This window comes from Ceratotherium simum, chromosome 12, assembly GCF_057802395.1.
Source record: "Ceratotherium simum simum isolate JZ-2026a chromosome 12, ASM5780239v1, whole genome shotgun sequence".
Classification (NCBI taxonomy): Eukaryota; Metazoa; Chordata; class Mammalia; order Perissodactyla; family Rhinocerotidae; genus Ceratotherium; species Ceratotherium simum.
Window position 1 is genome coordinate 53,774,083 of NC_141911.1, and position 27,127 is coordinate 53,801,209.

A 27,127-nucleotide genomic window follows, 5' to 3' on the forward strand; every position below is an offset into this window, starting at 1 on the left:
TATTTCTGCGAAAAATGCCAATGGAATTTAATAGGGATTACACTGAATCTGTAGACGATCACATTGGGTAGTACTGACTTTCAATCCACGTACACAGGATGTCTTTCCTTTTACTTGTTATTTTTTAAAAGCAGGTTAATTAAGATATAAATCGTATATGGTACAATCCACCTCAGTGTACAATTCAATTGTTTTCAGTATACAGTTTTGCAACCATCGTCACAATCAATACTACATTTTCACCACTCCAAAGAGAAACCCAGCATCCACTAGCAGTCACTCCCTATTTCCTCCCAACCCCCACCCTAGGCAACCACCAGTCTAATTTATGTCTGTTCTGGACATTTCATATAAACAGAATCATTCAATATGTGGTACTTTACTACTGGCTTCTTTTACTTAGCACAATGTTCTCATGTTGTAGCATGTATCAGTAAATTCATTTCTTTCTATTGCCAAATAATACTCCATCATACGGTTATACCAACTTTTATTTATCCATTCATCAGTTGATGAACATCTGAGTTCTTTCTACTTTCATAATGCTGCAATGAACATTTGTGTACAAGTTTTTGTGTGGACATAATTCGTCATTTCTCTTGTGTATACACCTAAGAGTGGAATTCCTGGGTCATATGATAACTCTCTGTTTAATCTTTTGAGAACTGCCAGACTGCTTTCCAAAGCACTTGGACCATTTTACATTCTCACGAGTAGTCTATGAGGATTCCTATTTCTCCCCATCATCACCAATAATTGTGAGTATACCTTTTTGATTATAGACATTCTAAGTATGAGGTGGTATCTCATCGTAATTTTGATTTTTCATTTCCCTGGTGGCTAATGATGTCAACCAACTTTCCATGGGCTTATTAGCCATTTGTATATCTTCTTTGGAGAAATGTCTATTCAGATTCTTTGCTCATTTTATAATTGGATTATTTATCTTTTTATTATTGAGTTGTAAGAGTTCTTTATACATTATAAATACAAGTCCTTTATTAAATATATAAGTTGTAAATATTTTCTCCTAACTTGTTTTTTGACAGTAGACTACTTTTTGGAGCAGTTTTACCTTCATGGCAAAACTACGTGAAAAGTACAGAGAGTTCCCCATAAACCCTATGCCCTCCCACACACACAGCCTCCTCATTATCAACATCCTGAACCAAGTGTTAACATTTGTTACAACTGATGAACCTACATTGACACATCATTATCACCAAATCTCTATAGTTTACATAGGTCTCACTCTTGGTATTGCACATCTCAAGTGTTCTGATATATGTATAATGACATGTATCCACCATTATACTATCATACAGAATAGTTTCACTGCCCTAAAAATCCTCTGTTCTGCCTATTCATCCCTCCCTCCCCCTAAGCCCTGGCAATCACTGATCTTTTTACTTCTCCATAGTTTTCCTTTTCCAGAATGTCGAACAGTTGGAATCATACAGTATGTAGCCTTTTCAGATTGGATTTTTTCACCTAGTAACATGCATTCAAGGTTCCTTCATGTCTTTTCATGGTTTGATAGCTTGTTTCTTTTCAGCACTGCGTAATATTCCATTATCTGGACATATCAGTTTATTTATCCATTCACCTACCAAAGGACATCTTAGTTGCTTCCAAGTTTTGGCAATTATGAATAAAGCTGCTGTAAACATTCACGTGCAGGTTTTTGTGTGGACATAAGTTTTCAGCTCCTTTGGGTAAGCACCAAGGAGGGCGACTGCTAGATTGTATGGTAAGAGTATGTTTAGTTTTGTAAGAAACTGACAAACTGTCTTCCGAAGTGGTTGTACCATTCTGCATTCCCACCACCAATGAATGCAAGTTCACGTTATTCCATATCTTTGTCAGCAACTGGTTTTGTCAGTGTTCTGGATTTTGGCCATTCTAATAGGTGCGTAGTGGTATCTCATTGTTTTAATTTGCGTTTCCCTGATGACATATGATATAGCGTATCTTTTCGTATACTTTCTGCCATCTATGTATCTTCTTTGCTGAACAGACACCTTTGCTGAGGTGTCTGTTCAGGTCTTTGGTCCATTTTTTAATGGGGTTGTTTTCATATTGTTGAGTTTCAAGAGTTCTTTGTATAATTTGGATAATAGTCCTTTATCAGATGTGTCTTTTGCTAATATTTTCTGCCAATCTGTGGCTTGTCTTCTCATTCTCGATGGTGTCATTTGCAGAAGTTTTTCATTTTAATGAAATCCAACTTATCAATTTTTTCCTTCATGGATTGTGCTATTAGTGTCATATCTAAAAAGTCATCACAACCCAGGATCATCTAGATTTTCTCCTATGCTATCTTCTAGGAGTGTAGTTTTGTGTTTTACACTTGGATCTGTGATCCATTTTGAGTTAATTTTTGTGAAAAATATAAGGTGTGTCTAGATTCATTTTTTTGCACATGGATGTCCAGTTGTTCCACCACCATTCATTGAAAAGACTATATTTTCTCCATTGTATTGCCTTTGCTCCTTTGTCCAAGATCAGTTTACTACGTTTTTGGAGGCCTACTTCTGGGCTCTCTTTCGCTATTGATCTATTTGCCTGCTCCTTCACCAATACTACTGTCTTGATTGATCACTGTAGCTTTATAGCAACTCTTGAAGTTGTGCAGTATCAGTCCTCTGTTCTTCTCTTTCAATATTGTATTGGCTATTCTGGGTCTTTTGCCTCTTCATATAAACTTTAGAAGGAATTTGTCGATATGCACAAATTCCTGAAATCTTGATTGGAATTGCACTAAATCTATAGATCAAGTTGGGCAGAACTGACAATATTGAGTCTTCCTGTCCATGAATATGGACTCTCTCTCATTTATTTTGTTCTTCTTAGATTTCTTTCATTAGAGTTATAATATTCCTCACATAGATCCTATACATATTTTCTTAGATTTATACCTCAGTATTTCATTTTTGAGGGTGCTAATGTAAATGGTATTGTGGGTTTTTAATTGTACTTTCACTTTCTTCACTGTACCTTTTAGTAAAATATATAACATTTTTTGATATGAATTTATCTATTTTTTTTCCTTTGTTGTTTATGCTACTGGTATTATATAAAAAAACCACTGTCAAATACAACGTCATACAGATTTTCTACTGTTTTCTTGCAAGAGTTTTATAGTCTTTTCTTATATTTAGGTGTTTAATTCATTTTGAGTTAATTTTTGTACATGGTGAGTTAGGGTGGCATCTAACTTATTCTTTTGCATGTGGATATCCACATGCCCAGAGACCACTTGTTGAAAAGACTATTCTTTCCCTATTGAATGGTTTATATACTTTTGCCAAAAGTCAGTTGACCACAGACACAGGTTTTTTTCTGGACTGTCAATTCGTTTTCATTGATCTGTATGTCTATCCTTATATTAGTACCAATAGTGTCTTAATGTAAGGACTGTGTATAAATCCTTCAACGGTGTTCTTTCTCAAGATTGTTTTGGCTATTCTAGGTTCCTTGAATTTCTATAAGAATTTCAGGTCAGCTTGTCAATTTCTGCAAAGAAGTCAGTTAGGATACTGATAGGGATTACATTAAATCTGTTGATTGATTCTGGTTTGTTACTACTTTATGGTACATATTTTTCCAATCTTTTCCTTTCAATTTTTTTGCCTCCTTATCTTTTTGGTGTGTTACATATAAATAACATAACTGGTTGTATTTACACACACTCACAATATTTATTCATTTTAGCTACTTAAATATTTGGGTTTAAATCCACCACCTGATGTTCGTGCTGGAAGCTCCCTTTCCCTTTTTTCTTGTCTTATTTCACATTTTCCCTTTCTCCTACTTTCAAAGTTATTCCAATTTTATTTTTAAATGCTTATCCTTCAAACTGCAATATAAAAACTTTAAAAACTAAAATTAATCAATAGCTTCTTTCCAAGCACAAAACTACCTTTAAATACCATTCATTTATTGTTCTATCCCAGTTTGTGTTAATGTTATATTAAATCTGTAAGACACAGTTATTGCTTTATACAGCTAATATTTATTTAGATTTATTCACATATTTATCACTTGCTTTGCTCTGCAGTCCTTTCTGTATCTTTGGCATCTGGAATCACTTTTATTCTACCTTTGGAATTTCCTTTGATGAGGCTCTGCCGGTTGCAATTTCTCTCATTGTATTTCACCCTCTTACTTGAAAGATATTTTTGGAAGGCATATAATTGTAGGTTAATAGTTATTTTCTCTTGGTATATTAACACTCTCATTCCATTATCTGTTGCATTCAATTGTTACTCGTGGGAAGTCAGCTGTCAGTTAGCTGTCCAGTCACTCTTCTTTCTTTGAAAGTAATCTGCCTTTTTACCCTGGCTGCTCTACTCTGGTACTTCTCCCTCAGTTCAGAAGAGATCCTAGCTATTACCTCTTAAAATACTGACTCTGCCCCATTTTCTCTCTCCTTTCCTTCTGGAACTCTAATTAAATGTCCATCTTAGACCATGTTTATCACTCTATATTCCACAGGTCTTGCTTGCTTTTTACTTTTCTTTTTTCAGAAATAAAAGGCATTATAATAAAATCCACTAAACATTAAATTACACAACTTGATTTGAAATGTACCAAATAATACAAAGACTGTCTAGAATATCATTCTATATCCTCTTTCCTATATTCTATCTCTTTGCCTCTCTCTGCTGATTTCTGAATAGTTTCTTTCTTTGTTTTTTTGTGAGGAAGATCAGCCCTGAGCTAACATCTATCGCCAATCCTCCTCCTTTTTTTTCCCTTTTTCTCCCCAAGACCCCAGTAGATAGTTGTATGTCATAGCTGCACATCCTTCTAGTTGCTGTATGTGGGACGTGGCTTCAGCATGGCCGGACAAGCAGTGCGTCGGTGTGTGTCCGGGATCCGAAACCGGGCCACCAGTAACGGAGCGCACGCACTTAACCGCTAAGCCACGGGGCCGGCCCCTGAATAGTTTCTTATAAACTGTCTTCCAGTTCACTGATTCTCTAATTTTATTTAATCTGCCTCCCTTCAACTGAATGAGTTCTTAATTTCAACCTTAACTGCTTTTACTTCCAGAAGTTCAAGGAAGGTTATTCTTGAGAATTTCTTCTTCTCTGCACATATTTTTATTTCTTTAAACATAGTAAGCATAGTTATTCCATATTCTATTTAATAACTCCACTATCTAAATTATTTCAGGGTATGGTTCTGCTGTCTGTTGCTTTTGCTCTTTCTCACATGTGGTACCTTATTTCCTTATTTGATTATCAACTTTGTATGCTGCTCACCTTCCTTATAAAATAATTTGAGTAAATTCTTTGAAGTCTAGGATACAGGAATATCTTCACAAAAGAGCTAGATTTGCTTCTGCTAGGTGTCTGGGAAGTTAACAGGCCACAATCACTTTAAATTTACAACTAATGGTTACTTTAGTCACCCAGAGAGTGAATTTGGGTTGCATGATTATAACTTCTAAGCTAATTTTTTCTTCCTCATTCTGCTCAGCACAACTAGGGAAATATTCTTTGTAGTCTCCTAGAGTAGGAGGTGAGAAAGCAAGTTAAGTTCTCTTTCACTGAGGGTGTATTTCTTTTGGGTACCAATTTAATGGGGAAAGGGCTCCTGTTGGAATACCCAACCATGGATGGGCCCTAGGTTTGTGTCTTTTACTCCTATATTTTGGGTGGCTTTTGCAAAGCTGAACTTCTCAAACCCCCCAAATTCCAAAATAGTCTCCAGGGTAAAACTGGCGTTACTACTCCCCTTCCTTATGGTTTTATTTTGATAATAACTTACCTTGCAGGTATTCAAGGATTTTAAGTAGATGTTTTGTCATCTATTAATGGCCCATTTTAGTTGTCTTCAGTAGTAAGGCCACACCAGAAACAGAAAGCCTGTCTATACTCACTCTTTGGTGCAGTTCAACATAGCTTCCGGATCCAGCAAAACTCCTTTTGCAAAGTCAGAAATAATCACCAAACTACCGTATCAATTTGACATTCTTTTCATTTATATCTAACTCAATCTGTCCAGTTTCTAACACATCTGATTATTCTCTCCTCTTGAAGCCAGTTTTTTGCTTCCACAGCACCACTTTCCTATACAACCTCTAAATGATCATTCCTTCGGGCTCAGATGTGGATCTTCTCATTTCTGCATTTCCTCTACCACAAATATACCTTAAATTACCAACATTCAACTCTTAGAATACTTTAATAGCCTCCCAGTTGGATCTCTTCTGCCACTCTTGTCCCCATCTAATCCATTCTCTGTCTTAGTAACCAGAGTGATCTTTTAAAAATAAAAATTAGATCATGTCCTGTTGTCTGTGTAAAACCCTTCAAGGTGCTGCATTTGAACTTTAGATAAATTCCAAACTATTTAACATGGCCCACAAAACCCTGTATGATCATAGTCCTGCTTATACCTCCAAACTGTCCTCTTATATAATACTATAAGCAAATTGACTTTTCAGTTACTCATATATACCAAATTCTTTCCCACCTCAGATCCTTGACACTTGCTGTTCCCTACTCCTAGAATATGCTTTACCTGCTCTTTGCATGGTTCATTCTTACTCATACTTCAGATCTCACTACAATTGTGACTTTCTCACAGGCATTCCCTGACAACCCAATCCAACAGCATCCTGTTCTTTTCCTTTAGAACATTTATCATAATTTCTGATTAAGTACTTACTATGGGTTTATTTTAATGTCTGTCCTCCCAATTATCTACAAGAAACAGGCATGTAGAAACCCTACTGTGATCTTCCCATTTCATGCCCAGGACCTAGCACAGTGTCTGGCACCCAGCAGGAGTTTAATTAAACATATATTAAATGATTCATTTCTCTCCCTATAAGAGGACCCACAAGAAAAGAACAATTCTAACCAGAAATTACATGTTGAATACAGAATTAGAAACAAGGCGACGGGCCAGCCCCGTGGCTTAGCGGTTAAGTGCGCGCGCTCTGCTACTGGCAGCCCCGGTTCGGATCCCGGGCGTGCACCAACGCACCGCTGCTCCGGCCATGCTGAGGCCGAGTCCCACATACAGCAACTAGAAGGATGTGCAGCTATGACATACAACTATCTACTGGGGCTTTGGGGGAAAAATAAATAAATAAAAAAAATTAAAAAAAAAAAAAGAAACAAGGGGAATAAGTTAGATGATAGGAACACACATAGGGATCAGGCTAAAATGAGACATACTTACTTATGAATAAACCCATAATGCTTAGAGCCATATAGCCAAGACTACTTTCCCCTAATATTTAATGGATAAGGCAGATGCTGGTTTTTAATTATCTCAATACATGGCTTTTAATTATTGTTGCCTACCCTTCAGTTAAAGCAAATAAATAATCACCTACAAATAGCATATGTTTCTCAAGGTGGCTTGAAAGTTCATTATTTGGAACTCTGAAAACATTTTCCCACAGAACCAATAGTACACAGAGTGGTTAGCTTCTTTTGGTTAGTTCATAATGTTGAATTCATAATTCATTTATCCATTTTAACAAATATGAATTGAGCACTACTTTGTGCCAGGAACTGTTCTAGCACTGGAGATACAGTAGTGTACAAAATAAGACAAAAATTCCTATTTTCATAGATCTTACATCCATGTGATCAAAACAGAAAAGAAGTAAGTGCAATATACAGAATGGAAGATGGTGAAGAACAACGCAGAGGAGAGGGATAGGGAACACAGAGACTGCAATTTTAATCTATTATTAATTGAATTTATTTCTATCTCTTTCTGGTCCAAAAAGGATTTAAGTTAGATATGACTTATAGAATCTAAGTATCACAAATAAAATAACAATGCTTATACAAGGAAAGACTTTCTATCAAGAAACTTTATAAAAATACACTCCTTTTCTCACAGCAGTAGGACAGAAAGAACTGCTCAGGATCTAAGTCACTGACAAGCTACCACACCCTGAGGCAGGGTCTCCAAAAAAGCAGTGGCTACAGAAGGTAAGAGGGCGAAAGAGGGTGATGGAAATTCCAGGAAGAAAAGAAATGAAGAGCCAAGAAGGAAAGCACACTTCTTGTTGACAATATGACAGCCAGTCCCCTCTATTCAACCACTAGTTGGCCAGCTTTTCTTTCTGTAACTATAAGTATTTCTGACCAACATCTCTTCCCTATCTGGCATTTTATATTTACGTAACTTTTTCCTCATTATTCTATCCCCAAATCAAATATTTAACTTTTGAAGGTTTTCTAATCAATTTAATGGCAGAAAAAGATCCCTTTCAACCCCTACGTGTATCATTAAAATTCTTATCAGAGGAATGAAGATAGCCAGTAGACTACTCTAGCACTCTCATATTTTACCGTAATAACTGAGATAGGTAACAGCACATGGGGTGAAATGCAAGAAGATAAAAAATTGGAACAAGGTTTCAAACAGCATCCTTAGCACCATAATAATGACTGGACAAAGAGAGACAATCAGCCAGTTTAATCTTCTATACTTGTCCACAATCAGTTCCACTACCATGGAGCATGCACCATAGACTAAAGTGAGAAGAATGAAAGGGGGCAACAAAAGCAGTAACCCCTTTCTAAAGCCCTCCTCATACAGCTGAGGTAATTATAGCGAGGTAAGGAATGAGCATATAAACTAAGCCTGTCCATAACTTCAGTTTTTATTCCTTCTTATGAGAAAGTGCCACCTTATTATTTTCACCTGAAAAAAGCAAGGGTTTTAGTCAGTGAGTGCTAATATTTTTTTGTAATTATTCATTTCACTGTTATTTTAATAAAATAAAATTATTTCTCAGCTTGTAACTACCAGATATATTTTTGAGAATTTTTCAAATTAAATATAATTTATTTATAATCAAAATTTCATAAAATAAAGCGTCAAGTTTAGGAAAATATAAACAGCAACATATAATCAAAACACAGTATCAGCAGAAAGATGTTGGCCAGAAACAATTACCTTTATGGCTGTGTGCTTGTTTTCATCTTCCATCCACAGATCCTGTTCATAATAATATAAGCCATCATTGATAACTTTAGCAAGTTCAGATGTAATTTTTGCCTGAGACATGTGGTTGCCTGTTCGATCTCCTCCAGGATGTTTTCTCATGTAAGGTGGTGTCTGAGTTACAATCAAAATCTTGTTTAAATCCTGGTCATCAATTTCATAATCTGAATCATTATCAGACCAATCAGTAAATGTGTTTTTTCGTCCTTCTATTTGTTCCATCTCTTCATCAAACAAAAAATCAAGTTCTTCTTGTTCTTCTTCATCTGGAGGATACAGTTGATTTGCTGCCTCTTCTCGTAGAGATGCTGATTCCTAAAGGAAGAAATTGGTATTTTGTATAAAAACTTTTCTATCACTTTAAAAATCAATGTTACAAGTAAGTAATATCAAGCTTGTATGCTCAATGACCAGTTTAGCAGCCAAATTGTACAAGAAAATCAAGCTAGTGTTATTCTGGCACAATAAATATAAAGTAAGTGCCAAATACTAAGTTCAAGACTAAAGAAAAACACAAAGCTGAGTAAAAGGAGGATTATATTAAACACTCCTTTAGAGTTAGAATGGTCCTTAGCTCATGCATTATAGCATACCAACTCATTTTACGGATGAGGAAAAAAAGGCCTAGGGATGTGATGCTACTTGCCCACAATTTCAGAATTAATCAGGACTAGAAGAACCAAGATCTTCTGACTTCCAGATTCAATGATCTTCCCTAGTCTGAACGCTTTTTACCTCACAATTACATTAATACTATAGTTTCCTAGCTAATCCTTCTGCCCCATCCTCAACCCCCATTCAATGTGGCCCAGTTTTCATGTTAAATTCACCCTAACACTTATCGAATTGTTAAATCTCCACCCTTCATGAAAATCTAAAATCTAACCTAGTCTAGATTTCTGAAACTCTCAACACAAGGAAATAGATTTCTCAACGCTGTCATCTTCCCATGCCATCCTCTGACCTATGCTTATCTTTCAACAAATGCTAACTCTCCTACGCCTAGAGTAAAACAATCCATCTCTTTCAGAATTCCTTTTCATGTAGATTTATATTCATTCATTTAGTCAGTCAGTAATTATCTGGGTCCTTACTGTGAGCCGAGCACTGTTCTAGGCAGAGTATACAGCAATAAATAAAACAATAACTCTGCCCTGATGAAGCTAACATTCTAGTAAATGGAAGGTTGTCCATGATGTTTTTACTAAAAAAAAAAAAAAGTAAGTTAACATATTGTGAATATATTTAAAAACAAAAACTATATACTTTGTTATTCACATCTGCAAGTACATGAAAACAGTCTGAGAATAAATAACAAGCTGTTAATAACGGTAGACCCTGGACAGAGCCTTTTACTTTTCACTTTACATCAGTTATATTTAAATTTGTTTCAAACATAAAATTTTTTGTAATCTGTGAGGAAGAGACAATTGAGAGATTTGGGGTTGAAGATGACTTGACTGAACATACTTATTTGCAGTAATGATAAGCAGTAAGAAAAGAATAAATCTATGTCAATGTGAAAACAAGTATTAATATCAAAAGATCACAAATTTTTATGCCTTTCTGGAAAGCAGAAAACAAGTGGGATTGTATCGATAATAAACAAGACTAGAGGAAATATCAACCTAGAACCTATATAAAGGAAAGCTGCTGGGAAGGCAGACACCATTGGTCCCAGTGGTGTTCTGGAAAGTTTTGAGATGGTAGGTACAAAGAGCAGGAATGGACTATATGATAGCAATCATAATAGATATTTGGAAAACCAACTTCAGGACACAGCTAGAACAATCGACCCCACCCCTTATCTGAGAATATGAAGCTATAAAATCTTCTCCCAACTAAAAGCCCAAGAATTGCTTTCCAGACAAAGTGAAAGATTTGCAAAGGGAGGGCTTATGTTTTAGGAGCTGGAGAGAGGTTGAACACATCCTAGTGTTAAATCAAAGCTGGGGGAGAAAAAGATAAGGTAATTTTACCAATGAATTAAATACACTAAGGAATTCTACCTCCCAGGGAAAAGTACTCCTTATTTAACAATACTGGAAATACAGAACGAGCATGGTCCTGGTTCTCTGCCTAGGTCTAGAAGTCTAAGTTCATAGGACCTTTACGCTTAATAAAAAGTGTACAATCATACCACACAGAGGAAAACAGCCCTCTGGATGAGCAAATCTACAAGGCCACAAAAGAAATCCACATCGATTTACCAATACTAATATGAACCATCAACCAAAGATCACCAGATATTAAGGGACGATCATCACCCTAAAACAGAAAGACTTTAAAAAAAAATTGATGGAAATATCACAACAGAACCTTTTATAAATCCCTAACTCCAGAACACAGTAGCCAGATGATAAATCCAGGAGGTCCAACATCAGACAAAAAGGAATACCAGAAGTTGAAAAAAAAAGAAACATTAGTGTCCCCAAAATAAAGGACATGAATGCTGGACACAAGGAATAAAGACAGCCCAACTCCAAGATATAGCATCTGAAATTTCAAGAGTGGAGATGAAGAAATAATCTTAAAAGCCTCAGCAACAACAACAAAAAAATCACTTGATACAAAGTATCTGAAGGGACTGAATTCCACAAGAGGAAAATTGACCAAGATGACAGTGGAAAAATGCTTTCAGATTTCCAAGAAAAAAGGCTCTCTAACCAAGGTTTCTATACCCACTCTAGAATGTATATTTTAAAAAGATCATTTTTTTAAAAGTATGTTGACAATGTTGTCCATAACTAACCTACCTCAGCAGGTTATTTCTGAAATACCTAGGCCCCCAGAACCTATAGTCACTCATCTTTCCTCCAGGCCAGATCTTCACTCTGTGCTCTCAGAATACATTTCAGATCTTACTAATGGTAACAGCATTCTTTGGCTATAAAGCTGAAAGGTCCTAGATTTTCACAATTCTCTTTCCACTTCTAAAGCCAGGTTCCATCACCAATTTGCTGGCCCTATACAGCCCAACCCAATACTTACCCTTCCAAAAACTTTTTTCATCAAATCAAAGATGCTATCAATTTTAAGATGAACCATTATTTTTAAAGAAATTTTGAAATGTGATGATTTTTAAATATGGGGGGAAAATGCAGATCTTGGAATAAATGAAATCCGGTACAAATTTTTATCAGTGAGTCCAGGACACTAACCTCCCTAGTTATCCAGGTTTGCCATGGATATGGCAAATATAGAATTTAATATAGAAATTAATCAGGATCTTTAGAAAATCTTGTTTTGAGAAAGCTGCTTTAGGCTTTTAAAATGCCCCCTGAGGAAAAACTCTTGTAACATTTAAGTATGCTATGTTTAACCACCACTAATTAAAAAGTTATCTCTGATGAGGTTTTCTCAAACTCAGCACTGTTGACTTAGCACTGTTGACATGCTGGGCTTGATAATTCTTTGTTGTGCATGTGGTGGTGGTGGGGAGGGTATCCTGTGCACTGTAGGATGCACTGGTCTCCACTCACAAGATGCAGCAGCACTCTTTCAGTTCTAACAACCAAAAATATCTCGACATTGCCAAATGTCCTCTGGTAAGGCAAAACATCAACACTCATTCCCCCAATGGAGAACCACTTTTAAATCCTTCGTGCTTCCTTTCTTCGTGCTTTGATCTTAGGGATAAAGAGCACTGTTCTTAATAATTTTCAATATGATAGCCTTCTTCATCCTTCCCAAATCTACACCTATATTTAGTGACCTTTTCCTTATAGAGCTTACTTTCAATATCTGAATCATTTGAGTGGCACTGCTTCCAAGTTTATTTTTAGTAAACTTTTTACTTTGAGATAATTGTACATTCACATACAGATGTAAGAAACAATAGAGATCTCACGTATTTCTTACCCAGTTTGAACCAGTGTTAACATCTTGCAAAACTATAGTACACTATCACAAACAAGACAGACACTGACATAACCCATCAACCTTACTCAGATTTCCCCAGTTTTACGTGTTACTCGCTTGTGTTTGTGGTTAGATCAGAGCAATTTTTATGACATCTGCAAGTTCACACATCCAACCACCGGTCAAAGATGCAGCAGTTCTACCACAAGGATTTCTCCTATTGTTTCATAACCACATCCATCCCACTCCTTCATGTGTCCCCAAGAAATCAATTCTCTTTTCCCTTCCCACTGTACATTAAATCATTAAATATGAACTTGATATGAACCCTTTACAAATAACTAATAAGGGTACAAATAATATAAGAAAGTTATAAATTCAAAACTTAAAGTTATTATCAGCTTTAAAAAAACTGAAATATTATTCAAATTTAGTCAGAAGAAAAAAGGCCAAGACAAAATATTCTTAAATCATATTCAGAAATAAAAGGCAAAATTTAGGACCAGCCCAGTGGCGCAAGCGGTTAAGTGCGCGCGCGCTCTGCTGTGGCGGCCCGGGGTTCGCAGGTTCGGATCCCGGGTGCGCACTGACGCGCTGCTTGGCAAGCCATGCTGTGGCGGCGTCCCATATAAAGTGGAGAAAGATGGGCACGGATGTTAGCCCAGGGCCAGTCTTCCTCAGCCAAAAAAGAGGAGGATTGGCAGATGTTAGCACAGGGCTGATCTCCTCACAAAAAAAAAAAAGGTGAAATTTAAAAATTGACACAATATAACATTTTCAACTACTGAGTAACCCATAAATTTTTACTGAAGGCCAATGGTTCCAATTTTTACCATTTTTTAAACTTTTCCAAATTTGATTCATATACCTAACAAACAGAAAATACACTGGCGTTACACTCCACCCAAGAGATATCACATTTCACTTAGTTTATAACAACTTACCCTCAATTTCACTGAGGATGGACAATGTCTCTTTTTTACTTCTATCCAAGGTTCTGAGTCCAAGTCAGGCAAACTGGTAGACAAACCTCTAGACAGTGCTTGAAGATTACTTGTGTCAGTACTTTTCTTTGGGTTCAGTGGACTTCCAATTCTTGGAGAATTTGGGGCAGACTCTAAAATGTTAAGTTCTATAGTTAAACTAACGGTTTTCTTACTTATAAAACACTTTTTTATTTAGGCTTTTTTTTCACAAAAACATGATAAATCAATCTCAATTATAACCTGATGGTTTTCAAACCTTAAGAGCTTGTAAGACGTATCTGAGTGAAAACAATGAATAACAAATAAAAGAAATGTCACCAACTCCTACACAGATCACATTCATTCAAACTTCTCGAGAGTATCAATGTGAGTCACTTACTAATTATGACAATACATCTGAGAGGCAATTCTCTGTGAAATCTTATATTAAAATCTATTAATTATAATGAAATTACAGAATCTCAAATGCTATTAAGCCACAGTTAGACTAAATGCACATTTTATTCAAGGCAAAATCAGTCCTTCATTGTTCTGCTAGGATCTATACTAAGGCAGCCATTACTTCCACTTTTCATACTTCCTTTGCTTAACAAGATTTACCTAAATGCAGTGTGCCTGCTTAGCCCATACTAAATACTATAAAGAGCAGAATGTCACATCATTAAAGTGCATTGCCCTGCCCATAACATTTAAAACTCTGTTGGAATTAAAAATGTCTTTCTCCACACTATCTTTTAATCAAAATAATGCAATATGCACTTACTTTGGATAAAAATTATTTTAAAAACAAATTTGTACTGTAAAATTCTAAACATCATTATTTATTCCCCAAAGCCAATTCCTTGAAAATACTGCAAAGTTGAATGTTACACTATATTTCTTTTGGACAGCGCTGCTCTACAACTTTGTTAATTAATGATATATGTATCATCAATTGATCAACAAAGTAGTACAAGTGAAATACGTTTGTGCTGTCAATATTAACATTAAAGTTACAGGAAAGAGAAAAAACATTAAATCCAGAGAACCCTATTCCTAACACTATGAATTATCTATGTTCATGCAGTGAATCAAGCTTTGAAAGTAGACTAAGAACGACCACCCTAGTTAACTGTGAGAATTAACTAAATTACTATGCATAGTTCACATATAAATGATTAGAACAGCACCTGGCACGTGGCAGGGAAATCTACCAAATCTACCAATAAAAATCTTCTATTTTTAACATAGAAATTTAATCTTTAAACACCTACTTAAGTTTATTATATAATCATCTCTAGATGCTCTTTAAGCTTGAATGTTTCTAAAGTCAAGTGTTTCACTATATTCACAACACATGTGCTTATAAACTAAATGACATTAAAATACCAAAGATTTTGGGTAAGACAAGACAATTTAGAACAGTCCGAGTTTTTAAAGGGTATTCACCTTATAATTAAGCTATACATATGCTCTGTGTGATTTTCTGTATCTGTATTTTCTTTTACAGTGAAAAGATTTCAAACTTGTGTGTGTGTGTAAATTTTAAGGATAATGGTAAAGCCCTAACTTTCCAACACCAAATGAGTTTGAAAATGACTTGGATTACCTGACATTAAACTGACAGAAAAATTAGACACATACTTTGACACATATAGGTTCTAATTTGTGAGAACACAGAAAAATAATTTATCTTTGCTGTTTTCCTTAAGTGAAAATTGTCAACATGACTCTCTGGAGATAAATCATCATATATATTCCATGATATCTACCTAGTGTGACTTTTCTAATCCACCCTGAATCACAGCTCTGGGTAATTACATAGATTGCTTTCAAAGGATTATATATTTCACGTGTGGCACATTCAACACTACTTCTGCAGATTAACTTTTCAAAGGAAATCCCACAGCTCATTCAATAATCAGAGATACTCCTACACATTTTTTAAAAGCCAAAAGAAAACACAAAAAACAATATTGTCAGGTACCTGACTTCTCAATTTGGGTGAATTTAAAATTCTTTTACTTAAGAGTTGATAGTGCAATACTATATCCATAGAAGTGCAAAACTCAATTTCAAAACTAACATCTTACCATTCCCAAAATGAACCTTTTCTGGTGCATTAAGGTCCTCTGTTCAGTGCAAAGGTCATCAAATGTTAGACAATTCAATCTCCATAGAGGGAAAATCAGAAATTTTAATTTCTTTGATGAAAAGGACCAAAAATGTTTAAATAGTCCTTTACCATACAAATTCCTCAGAAAGTATACATCAAGGGTTATATTTTCGAAATTTAAAGTCTTCTCATTTGAGATAATAAGGATATAGATAAAGGTTTACTACTTTTCTCTAACCATAGGTACAGATAAACACAATCTACACTTCCTATCCCCTATTTCCATTTCAAATTTGGTAATATACTACTCTATTGAATTTAGGAAACTAGGCTTTCTTATCAGAGGGGAATTATTAAGGTCAGAAATTTGGGGACTCATGGGAAAAGGCTGAGTTTACATATTTATTCCTACGATATAATGTGAATCAGCACAACTCTAAGAACATTTCATCTTTTTATATGTCCTCATTATCCATCTAGTTTCTGATGTATAATCTAAAGAACCCCAAATTTTTGACATTTAAATATACATTGACTTGTTTCAGGCAATATATATGTGCATGTAAACAGTGTATATTAAAAAAACACAAAAATGTACAAGACGTAATTTTATTCTTGTAATTTTATTAATAATGCACAAATGGTTAATGGACAGGCATCACCAACTTGACTGACCTATCTTAGCTAACCTGTGGGAAAAATATTTTATATTGTATCTGACTCACCTAATGCCTGTTCATAAGCAGGTAAAAACGTCATCTTGGACCCCAAGTTTACACAATAAATTAATCTCACATACAATCAGACATTACATCTCTTTAAAAAAACCTTAAAAATGTCACTTTTCTTCAACTTTTAAAACACCTGCCCAAGTCGCTTGCTAGATTTAGAGGAACAATTAAAGAAACACTAAATAAAAATATCTGTGAGACTGTCCATCAGTGCTTTATTGATGACCAAGTCTCTCATACTGGTGTATCAAAAATACATTTTGAAGAATAAAGAAAAAAATACTCTTGTTCATTTCTTAAATTTCTTATCCCTTAGTTCCACATTAACAAACCTTATAGTCCATGTGAAATATTACAACACGTGAGTTATACAATGTACAGCATACTGAAGGGCAAATCAAACAATCTTGGAAATGCCACTCAAGCCTCTCTATTTCTGCTTTATTGATCTGGATACAAGTACATAAGTCTGGAAGGAAAAGACAGAATCTTGCAATATTTCCAGAATGATAATTAACTCCCACCGTGAATAAAAGTAGCACATGCAGCCCAGGCTAATTACACACAAATGGGCAGTCCTATAAAAACAACAGCAGTCCTCTGGTCTGTCTCTCATCATCACGAAGGTGTTTTATCTTCACTGTAGTGTTGGCCCAACCTCCTCCACAAGGAGTTGAGAGTAGATATTCTTGCACAGAAGTAAGTCTGGTCACTTCCATTTCTGCAGCACGATTTGTTCCAATATTTATAATGATATTTCAGTGAGTCACCTATTCCTCTGCATTTTCCGATCAAATGACATCCAAGAGCATCAGCAGATCATCACCCTGACTGAAAAAGGTTTAAGCACACATATTTTTTCCCAAGAGGGAATGTCTTAAAAATGATCCAGGAAAAAATTCTTAACATTAAAGCAGTTTTTGGAAATTCTAAATACCACCAATTCTTTAATCTGTAATTATAATAACTTCATAAGAGAACCCCAATTCTGCTTTAGAATAAGGTCATCTCATCTTTTCAAGACAAGGTTGAAGCACATTGGTAACAAAATTAAAGATACCCCATTCTTGACATTAAGACTTTTAGACTATTCCAACCCGACTAAAATATTCCAATCTTACAAAGGGAAAACTGATACAATATACCTATAATCATTTAGTAAAATTATGAGAAGATAGGGAGAAACTCCACACATAACAAAGTATACGAATAATTTAAAAGTAAATAGAGCAGAGCTTCACCCATAATTCTTAAATCCCTATTTAATTTATAGCTGTGTGGGAGGCAGTACGAATGGAATTTAGAGCATCAAAGTCATTTAGTTACCTTTAACTTGCATCTAAACAAATTTTAAAAAAGGATAGTTAAATTGGCCCAAATAGCCCACTGTTATGCTGTTTGCTCCAGAAAAATAGCTGTTACCTGTCTGTGAACAGAAGGCTTGGCCTGGTACAAACTCTGGGCAATCAATCAGCTGTGAGAAGTCTGTCTGTGGCACACTACGTGGAGGAGGGCCTGGAATTGGCCATTTTTCTGGTTCTATTTTTTTTCTCATTTTCTCATCCACAATTTCCACTTCTGTGCTATCTTTCAGTGCCTATAAATAGGAATTTTGAGCTATTAAAGAAGTTTCAACAACTTAAAATTTTTAAAAATCTGAAATTAGCAGATGGTATTACAGTTAATGTTTCTAAACATATTCATAAATTAACTAGAACACAACAAATTTTAAAATCATTTGTCCCTGTAAAGTAACAAATATCCTGATTTAACATGTAGCAGATAATCTGGTTTTCACAATTACAATAGTCATTCCATCAACTGAAAGCAAACTACTTTACTAGAACAAAATTTCTTTAAAATAAAAATTAAAGCCTTATTGATTTGAATTTTAAGTACAATTCAAGAGTACTCACATTATAGAAATTAAATTAGGAAAAAATACAAATATAAAAACTCAACATACATACTTGTTAAATTATAAAAATTAAAATTTGCTATATTTTAGTTGAAGGACATATTATATGTATTACTTTAAGAATCTTACATTTGTATGCCCTTAATATTAGTATAGTATTTACTTCTCAAGTTATATTTTCCAAATCTGGACATTGCCTTAAAATTAGTATTAAAAATTATTTAAAAACAAACTCTTTTGATGGGAATCAGGATACTCAAAGAGAAAAGAGTCTGAAATATGGAATGAAGGAAATAAGGAAGAATCCTACGCTAAAGAGTTTGAATTGATGATAGCTGATATTTTTTTTCTAATATATGTTTTCCTAGTTTTGTCCACTGAAAGTACTAGAAGCAATGACATCCCAGTAGCAAACCAGTATACCCAGCATCCAGATCTTGCAACAACATGGATGAATTTTTAAAACTACAAATTAAAGTGCCAGGAGACAGAAGAATTCCATTTACAAAAATGTCAACAACAGACAAAATTAATCCACGTCAAAAGAATCAGAAAAGCAGTTTGAGGCAGGGTGAGGGGAAGTAGTAACTGACTGGAAAGGGCCACTAAGGAAGTTTTTAGAGTAATAAACTATTGTTTGGAGCAGGCTTATACAATTTTTTATACAAAAAACTCAAACATCTAAGATCTCTACATTTTACATCATGTTTTTATACCTGAATTAAAAAAAAAAAAAAAAACTCCTTGAAACTTTCCTATGGGTTTAAATTTTTCAAAATAATGTTTTGGAAAAAGACTGCCAACAGTGTTGGCTAGAATGTGGAATAAGTCAAACTCGCAAGAGTGATACTTTCAATTGGTTCAATACTTGGGAAAAACGTTTAGCAATATCTACAAAAGCATATATATATATATATATATATATCCTGTTATCCATCAATTTCACAGAAAAATAAGTACATGTGCCCATCCAAAACTAGGTACAATAATGTTCACAACAGTATCACAAATTCAAACCACAAAGAACCCAAATGTCTATCAATAGGAGCATGAAAAAACAGTGTTAAAGTCATACAATGGAATACTACCCCATAAACGGAAAATGAAGAATTGCTACACACCAATAACATGGATAAATCTCACAGAAATAATGATGAGCAAAAGTCAGATAAAATACATTTAATTCTGATTACGTGAGACAACTCTGAAAAGCAATAACCTTTGATGAGAGCAGTTGTACTGACAAGGAGAGGGCACAAGGGAGCTTCCTGTGTTGTTGAAAATGTTCTATATCTTAATCTGCTGGCAGTCACATGTATATACATAGGGAAAAAGTATCTGTAATCTTATGATTTCTAATATACAGTGTATAAATTATGCCTGAATTTAAGAGAAAAAATTTAAAGAAAAATCTGGCTGGGAAAAACGCAAAGTTCTTTATACACAGCTATTGAATGATCTTGTAATATATGTTTTTAAAAAAGGAAGGGGCATAACAGTGTGTGCAGTAGAACTTAGGAGAAATATCTTAGGAGAAAAACACAAAAAAGAAGTAACACTGATTGCCACCAAGGAGGTTTAACTAGTTCATTGTTGGTGGAAGATAGGAAGAAAATTTTTCACTATAAGCTTTTTGAATCTTGAATCACAAAGAACTTAGTCCCTATTGAAAAAAAATTAATTCAAGAAGAAAATAAAGAAAACAGAAAGTGAAACAGTTGTGATTCGGGCCTTAAAAGGATCATAGAAAAACTGTATCATACACAAAATTAAGGAAAAGATCTGGACAAAAGAATTACACATTTTTTATTAAAACTAAACCTTGGGGGCCAGCCCCATGGCTTAGCAGTTAAGTGCGCGCGCTCCGCTACTGGCGGCCCAGGTTCGGATCCCAGGCACGCACCAACGCACCGCTTCTCCTGCCATGCTGAGGCCGCGTCCCACATACAGCAACTAGAAGGATGTGCAACTATGACATACAACTATCTACTGGGGCTTTGGGGAGGGCGGGGACTAAACCTTGGTTATCTTGAACTTCTAAACCATGAGTTACACTGTACAGTCAATATTTCTGGATATCTGAGGTTTTTTCTAATGAGCTATTAATTTTGGTCCTTTTCTTAATGACACCTATTACTATGAATAACTACCAATGTTGGAAAATATAGATGTTATATCCTTAGTTCCTGGTCCTATGCCGGGTACTAAGAGAAAGATGTGTATGTGCAAAGACCTGGAGTTAAGAAGAGAGCAACACACATTCTGAGAAAACACAAGGTCAGGCAATTTGGAAAACAAGGTTTTAGATGAGAGTAGCAGGCACATTTCTAAGAACTTTACAGATATTATATTAATTACTCCTCTAAGTTCTCATACTCTATGATAGTTTAAGTATTATTTGCCCTATTTTAACAATGAGACAATTGAAGCATGGAGAGGTTAAGAAACTTGAATAGAGTTATACAACTAATTAGGTATAGAGCCAGGATTGACTGTGGAGCAAGAATCAAGAATGCAGTAAGCTGGTTCTACCATAAGATCCAGCAATTCCACTTCTGGGTATATACCCAAAGGAAATGAAAACAGGATTTTGAAGAGATATATGCACTCCCATGTTTACTGCAGTATTATTCACAGTAACCAAGATATGGAAACAACCTAAATGCCCATCAACAGCTGAATGGATAAAAAAGATGTGGTATATATACAAAATCAAATAGTATTCAGCCAGGAGAACAGAAGATATCCTGCCATTTGGGACAAAATGGATGGACCTTGAGGACATTATGCTACATAAGTCAGACAAAGAAAGACAAGTACCGTGTGATATCACGTATATATGAAATCTAAAAAAGTCAAACTCATAAAAAAACAGAGTAAAACGGTGGTTATCAGGGGATGGGAGGTGAGGGGTTAGACTGATGTTGTTTAAGGGTACAAACTTGCAACAAGTAGCAAATAAGCCAGAGAGATCCAATGCACAGTATAATGACTATAGACAACAATATTGTACTATAATTATGTAATATGATAAATATTACTACAACAGCAATCATACAATATACATATGTATCAAAGTACAAAAAAAAAGAATGCAGTCAGCTGAAAAATGAATGGGAGGGAAGGAAACAGATTCAATAAGTCTAGCTGTATAGAGAAACTGGTAACCAGGGCAGATATGGGTGCCAGCTAAAGTATATTTTGCTTGTTTTTTTTTTTTTTTTTTGGTGCGGAAGATCAGCCCTGAGCTAACATCCGTGCTAATCCACCTCTTTTTGCTGAGGAAGACCGGCTCTGAGCTAACATCTATTGCCAATCATCCTCCTTTTTTTTCCCCAAAGCCCCAGTAGATAGTTGTATGTCATAGTTGCATATCCTTCTAGTTGCTGTACGTGGGACGCGGCCTCAGCATGGCCGGAGAAGTGGTGCATTGGCGCACACCTGGGATCCGAACCCGGGCCGCCAGTAGCGGAGCACGCGCACTTAACCACTAAGCCACGGGGCCGGCCCTATTTTGCTTCTTTTCATAGTTTTTTCAAGAAAGGAAAGAAAAGCATATTCAAATGCATATAGGAAAAAGCTGGTAGAAATGAAGATAAAAGGAGGAGTGCTCAATAGAAGGACATCCTTGAAGACTAACAGTAGGAGCCAATTCTTCTTTAAAGCTTACTATGCATGCCAGATACTGTCATCACATATTTCATTCTTATGACAACCCTATGAAGTATGTTCTTGTTGCTACAATTTCCACTTTACAGAAGTCTCAGGACACTACCCAAGGTCAGAGAGCTACAAGGATGTCTATACAGGTTTTCAAGTCCATGCTCTAAATCAATGTTTATATTGCAAAGCCTAATGAAGCCTTAATAGAAAAAAGACACCTTTCCCACTGTAACAGATGGTAGGTGCATGTTAAGTGAATGAAGACCTATGCTTATATGTTTGTGCATTTCACAGTAATATTATTTTATTATTTCTTACTGTTCATCAGCTACCATTATCAATAACGTTAACCATAATAGTAACACAAAAGTTCTTTTTAAATATTCCTTCCCTACTGCTATAAGTTTTGGAAACAGATGATTGATAATCTGAAAATTGTGCTTGAGGTCTTAATGGGAATATGAACAGACCAAAAAGCATACAATAATGAAATTACAACCAGATTCCTACAGAAGTACAGAGAGTGGGGGAAATCAGTAACTTCACTGAAAATGACAGCTGAGCTAGATCTTTGCTATAGCACAGACAATGGCAGTAGTTAATATTAAAACTCTTTCTACTATGAACATAATCATAATATTTTGCTCCAAGAATAAACCTTGCAGAAGAAACTAAGTTTTCTTCAAATTAAAGTATACAGGGGCCAGCCCGGTGGCATAGCAGTTAAGTTTGCACACACTGCTTCGGTGGCCCAGGGTTCGCAGGTTCAAATCCATGCTGTGGCAGCGTCCCATATAAAGTAGAGAAAGATGGGTATGCATGTTAGCCCAGGGCCAATCTTCTTCAGCAAAAAGAGGAGGGTTGGCAACGGATGTTAGCTCAGGGCTAATCTTCCTCACCAAAAAAAAAAGTAGACAGAAACTTTATTTAAGTAGTATCTATAAATAAACAAATGGAATAACGGCATTGCTTGAAGTAATTTTTTCCATAAAACAAAGAATCATTAATTACCACATCAACAAATAACAAATCACTAGTTTATATTGTTTTGAAAACCTGGACTTTCCTATGTTCAAAATATTTGCTAAAGAAGTCTGTTAAGAAAACAAAAAGATGAGTCAAAGACTTGGGAAAAATATTTGTAAAATATACATAAAAGACCTGTATACAGAATAAAGAACTCTTACAATTCAATTATAAAGAAAACACTCCAATAAAAATAGGCAAAAGATCTGAACAGACATTTCAACAAATAAGGTACACCAAGGCAAATAAACACATGAAAAGACGCTCAACATCATTAGTCATTAGGGAAATGCAAATTAAAAACACAATGAGAAACCACTACATAGGGCCGGCCCAGTGGCTTAGTGGTTAAGTGCGCGCGCTCTGCTGCTGGCGGCCCGGGTTGGATCCCGGGCGCGTGCCGAGGCACCACTTCTCCGGCCATGCTGAGGCCACTCCCACATGCAGCAGCTGGAAGGATGTGCAGCTGTGACATACAACTGTCTACTGGGGCTTTGGGGAGAAAAAATAAATAAATAAAATCTTTAAAAAAAAAAAGAAACCACTACATATATATTATTCAAAAAAACTGACAATACCAAGTGCCGATGAGGCCATGGAGCAAATGGAACTCTCATGCAAAATGGTTAAACCCACTTTGGACAACAGGCTGGCAGTTTCTTAAACATACACTTACCAAACATCTCAGCAATCACAATCCTCGATATTTACCCAAAAGAAATGAAAACCTATGTCCAAACAAAGACTTTTATGCTTTACTCATGATCTCCAAAAACTGGAAACAATCTAAACAAACTGCAGTACATCCATACTGTGGCATACTAGTCAACAATAAGAAAGAACAAACTACTGATACATGCAACAACACAAATGAATCTCAAAAGCACTATGCTAAGTGAAAGAAATCAGAAACAAAAGGCTACAAACTGTATAGTTTATTTATATGATATTCTGGAAAAGGCAAAACTAGAGGAACGAAAATCAGGTCAGTGGTTCCCAGGAGCTGTGTGTGGGGAAAAAGACTGGCTACACAGGAGTGCAAGGGTGAAAGTCTGTCAAAACTCATAGAACTATATAGCAAAAAGGCAAATTTGATTGTACGTTATATAGGGAACAGAAACCAAAAATGTTGAAAACACTTCTAGAACAGAACAGACAAAAGATCTAATAAAAGCATTAAGAACACAACTGGAAAGACTGTTTTAAATTAGTTCTCAAAATTTTAATGAATGGGAATACATGCTATTTTACAGCAACCTGAAGAAGACCAAAGGACCAAGAACACCTAAGAAGGTTCAAGGTTCAACCTTGAAGGATCAGGTTAAAAACAGGTGGAAACATCATTAGTAATTCTTTGAGGGATTTCAAGCTTAGACATTTATTTGGGTTTTATAAAATGGAAAAAAGTCACGAGATGTAGTCTAAGCCTTAGGCCAACTACAGATTGTTTTTGCTTTCTTTTTCTTATAGACTTTATTCTTTAGAGCAGTTTTAGGTTCACAGCATAACCGAATGGAAAGTACAGACTGCTTTGTAACTGTTTTGTAAATGAATAATTACCTCTAAAATGAGACTCAGGTTTGTAGTGAGAGCCTGAACACGGTGGAAACCAGCAATCAGGGAAATAGGCAAGAAACCCTGTTCATCCATCTTTCTCCTAAGAAAGAAGTCCCGTTCCAAATTTTCTATGCTGAAGTAATATTCACTGAAAAGAGAAATAAGGAAGTAAATATAAATTGCATCCATTTATTCAATAGGAAATAAAAATATTTATTGCTTATATTATCAATTATTATAAAACTATTTTAATTTATTTATAACATTATATATTTAATACAACATAGGGTAAATATAAGAAATAACAGCAAAATCCTACTGAGTTAATTTCTCTTATTCATGAGTAGAAATTTAAAATATTGATTATCTAACCAAAAACTATTAACTTCTACTTAGATCAGCTTTATCTAAGTATAAAGAATTAACCAGCATTTTACTTTAAAATAGTTTAATAATTGATTTTTTTAATGAGTCAATTAAGTGAAAAATTTCGTTACAAAGCTACTTTAACTTGCTTCATTTAAACACTAAATAACAAAGCTAAACACATGTAAACAGACTGACTTCTAACTTTTTCCCAACACTGAGAAGAACAGCATATTGGAAGTATCCTTTGTCTAGTTTACTGAATAGATTAGTTTGTTTTGTTTTCTAAATTGGGTACTGACATTGTTGAATACTTCTAAACCCTAGTAATCAGCACATACTTAGTAAAAACAGTGAATACATGGGCACAGGTGCACACACACAATTATATATTTGCATGATTCAAGATCTCCTTTCTTTGACGGACAGAACTATATAAAAGACATTAACTAACAGTGAACAGAATATAGCTAAACAAGGAGTATCTACACCATGAGGTACATTGGGGAAAAAATACAGAAAAAGCTTAGACACCTTAATCTTCTCTAGAAAAGTACAGAGAGAAATGTAACAGACAAACTGTATGATCAATAACTAAAAGTTCCAAGATACAAAGATAACATGAAGAATATATTCAATAATGGCTTTTGAGAAACACATATTTAATACAGCCTCCATATAGAAAAATGAGAACAGGATTCTAGAGAGACAGAACAAGAAGGTAAATGGGGGGAAAATGTAGAAAAGAATAATACAAAAATACTCCATACAAGAAAATGAGAGTAGGATTCTAGAGAGACAGAAAAAGAGGATAATGGGGGAATATGTAGAAAAGAATACAAAAATACTCCATATAGGAAAATTAGAATAGGAATCTAGAGAGAAAGAACATGAGGATAAATGGGTGAAAATGTAGAAAAGAATAATACAAAAATACCCCATATAGGAAAATGAGAACAGGATTCTAGAAAGACAGAACAAAAGAATGGGGGGGGGAAATCTAGAAAAGAATAGTACAAAAATACATGACATCAATGATGATATGGCCTACAGTTTAATAATCCTATACTGTTTGCAAATCACAAAGAAAGTTTTCAAAGATGGGTGGCAAATTATGAGAAGGCACACCAACTCACATTTGGGGGTAAGGCTGGATGACTTAAGATACCCTTGAAGTATTTAGGTCAAATTCTAACTTTGAAGAAATAATCATCTGTAAACGAAAACTGGCTTTGAGCTACTTTTCACTGGGGGGAAAACTCTTACTTTAGAAATGTAAATACCCAAGCTGTTTCTTTGTACTCCAATATTTACCCAACTATCAAAGTACAAAGCTCCATTAGATCAGTGAAATACTACTGACATCTCAGTAGCACTAATAAATAATTTACTCTTCTTAAACACTGAAGAAAAAAATCTAAGTCTTGAAGAAATCAACATTCTGATTTTTGTTACACCTCAAAAGCCCTTTTCCCACTGCCTGGCACGTGGTGAGCACATAACACTTGTGTTCTGATCTCTGTTACACTTCAAAAGCCCTTTTCACAGTGCCTGACATGTGGTAGGCACATAACACACATGCTTAAATTCTCAATTTTCAGACATTAGGACATTTGATTTAGTCACAAGTTGAAACTGTTCTTAGATGAAAACTTCTCTGAATCATTAATAAGATGTCTTTTTAATCTAGTATTTAGTGAAAACCGCAATATCTAAATAAATTCACAAATCACCCCATTACCTACAGTATATATATTTTTAAACTTCTTATGGGCTGCAATCATACTCATCTCTATATCTAATGCCACAAGAGATTGTACCAGCTAGAAATAATCAAGATCTTAAATTTTTAATATTCTGACATCAAAAATGACAAATTAATATACATTTTCAATTAAAATGATTTTAAAAACTCAACTAACCAGGGGCCAGCCCA

The 27,127-nt window shown here is 35.0% G+C and overlaps 1 protein-coding gene across 3 annotated transcripts in view; it reads right to left on the reverse strand.

Annotated features, from left to right (window-relative positions):
- LARP1B (La ribonucleoprotein 1B) overlaps positions 1–27,127 on the reverse strand; it is a 128,325-nt gene that overhangs the window by 79,703 nt on the left and 21,495 nt on the right. For all 3 annotated transcript variants that reach the window (XR_015553830.1, XM_087437628.1, XM_087437627.1), the window contains exons 8-11: positions 24,829–24,973; positions 18,084–18,258; positions 13,794–13,966; positions 8,941–9,303 (exon numbers count right to left, since the gene is read on the reverse strand). Coding sequence is in view for 2 of the 3 variants with exons in the window: in XM_087437628.1 (XP_087293754.1) it covers positions 8,941–9,303; positions 13,794–13,966; positions 18,084–18,258; positions 24,829–24,973 (856 nt within the window). In the remaining variant the exon portion in view is untranslated. The remainder of the gene's footprint in view (positions 1–8,940; positions 9,304–13,793; positions 13,967–18,083; positions 18,259–24,828; positions 24,974–27,127) is intronic.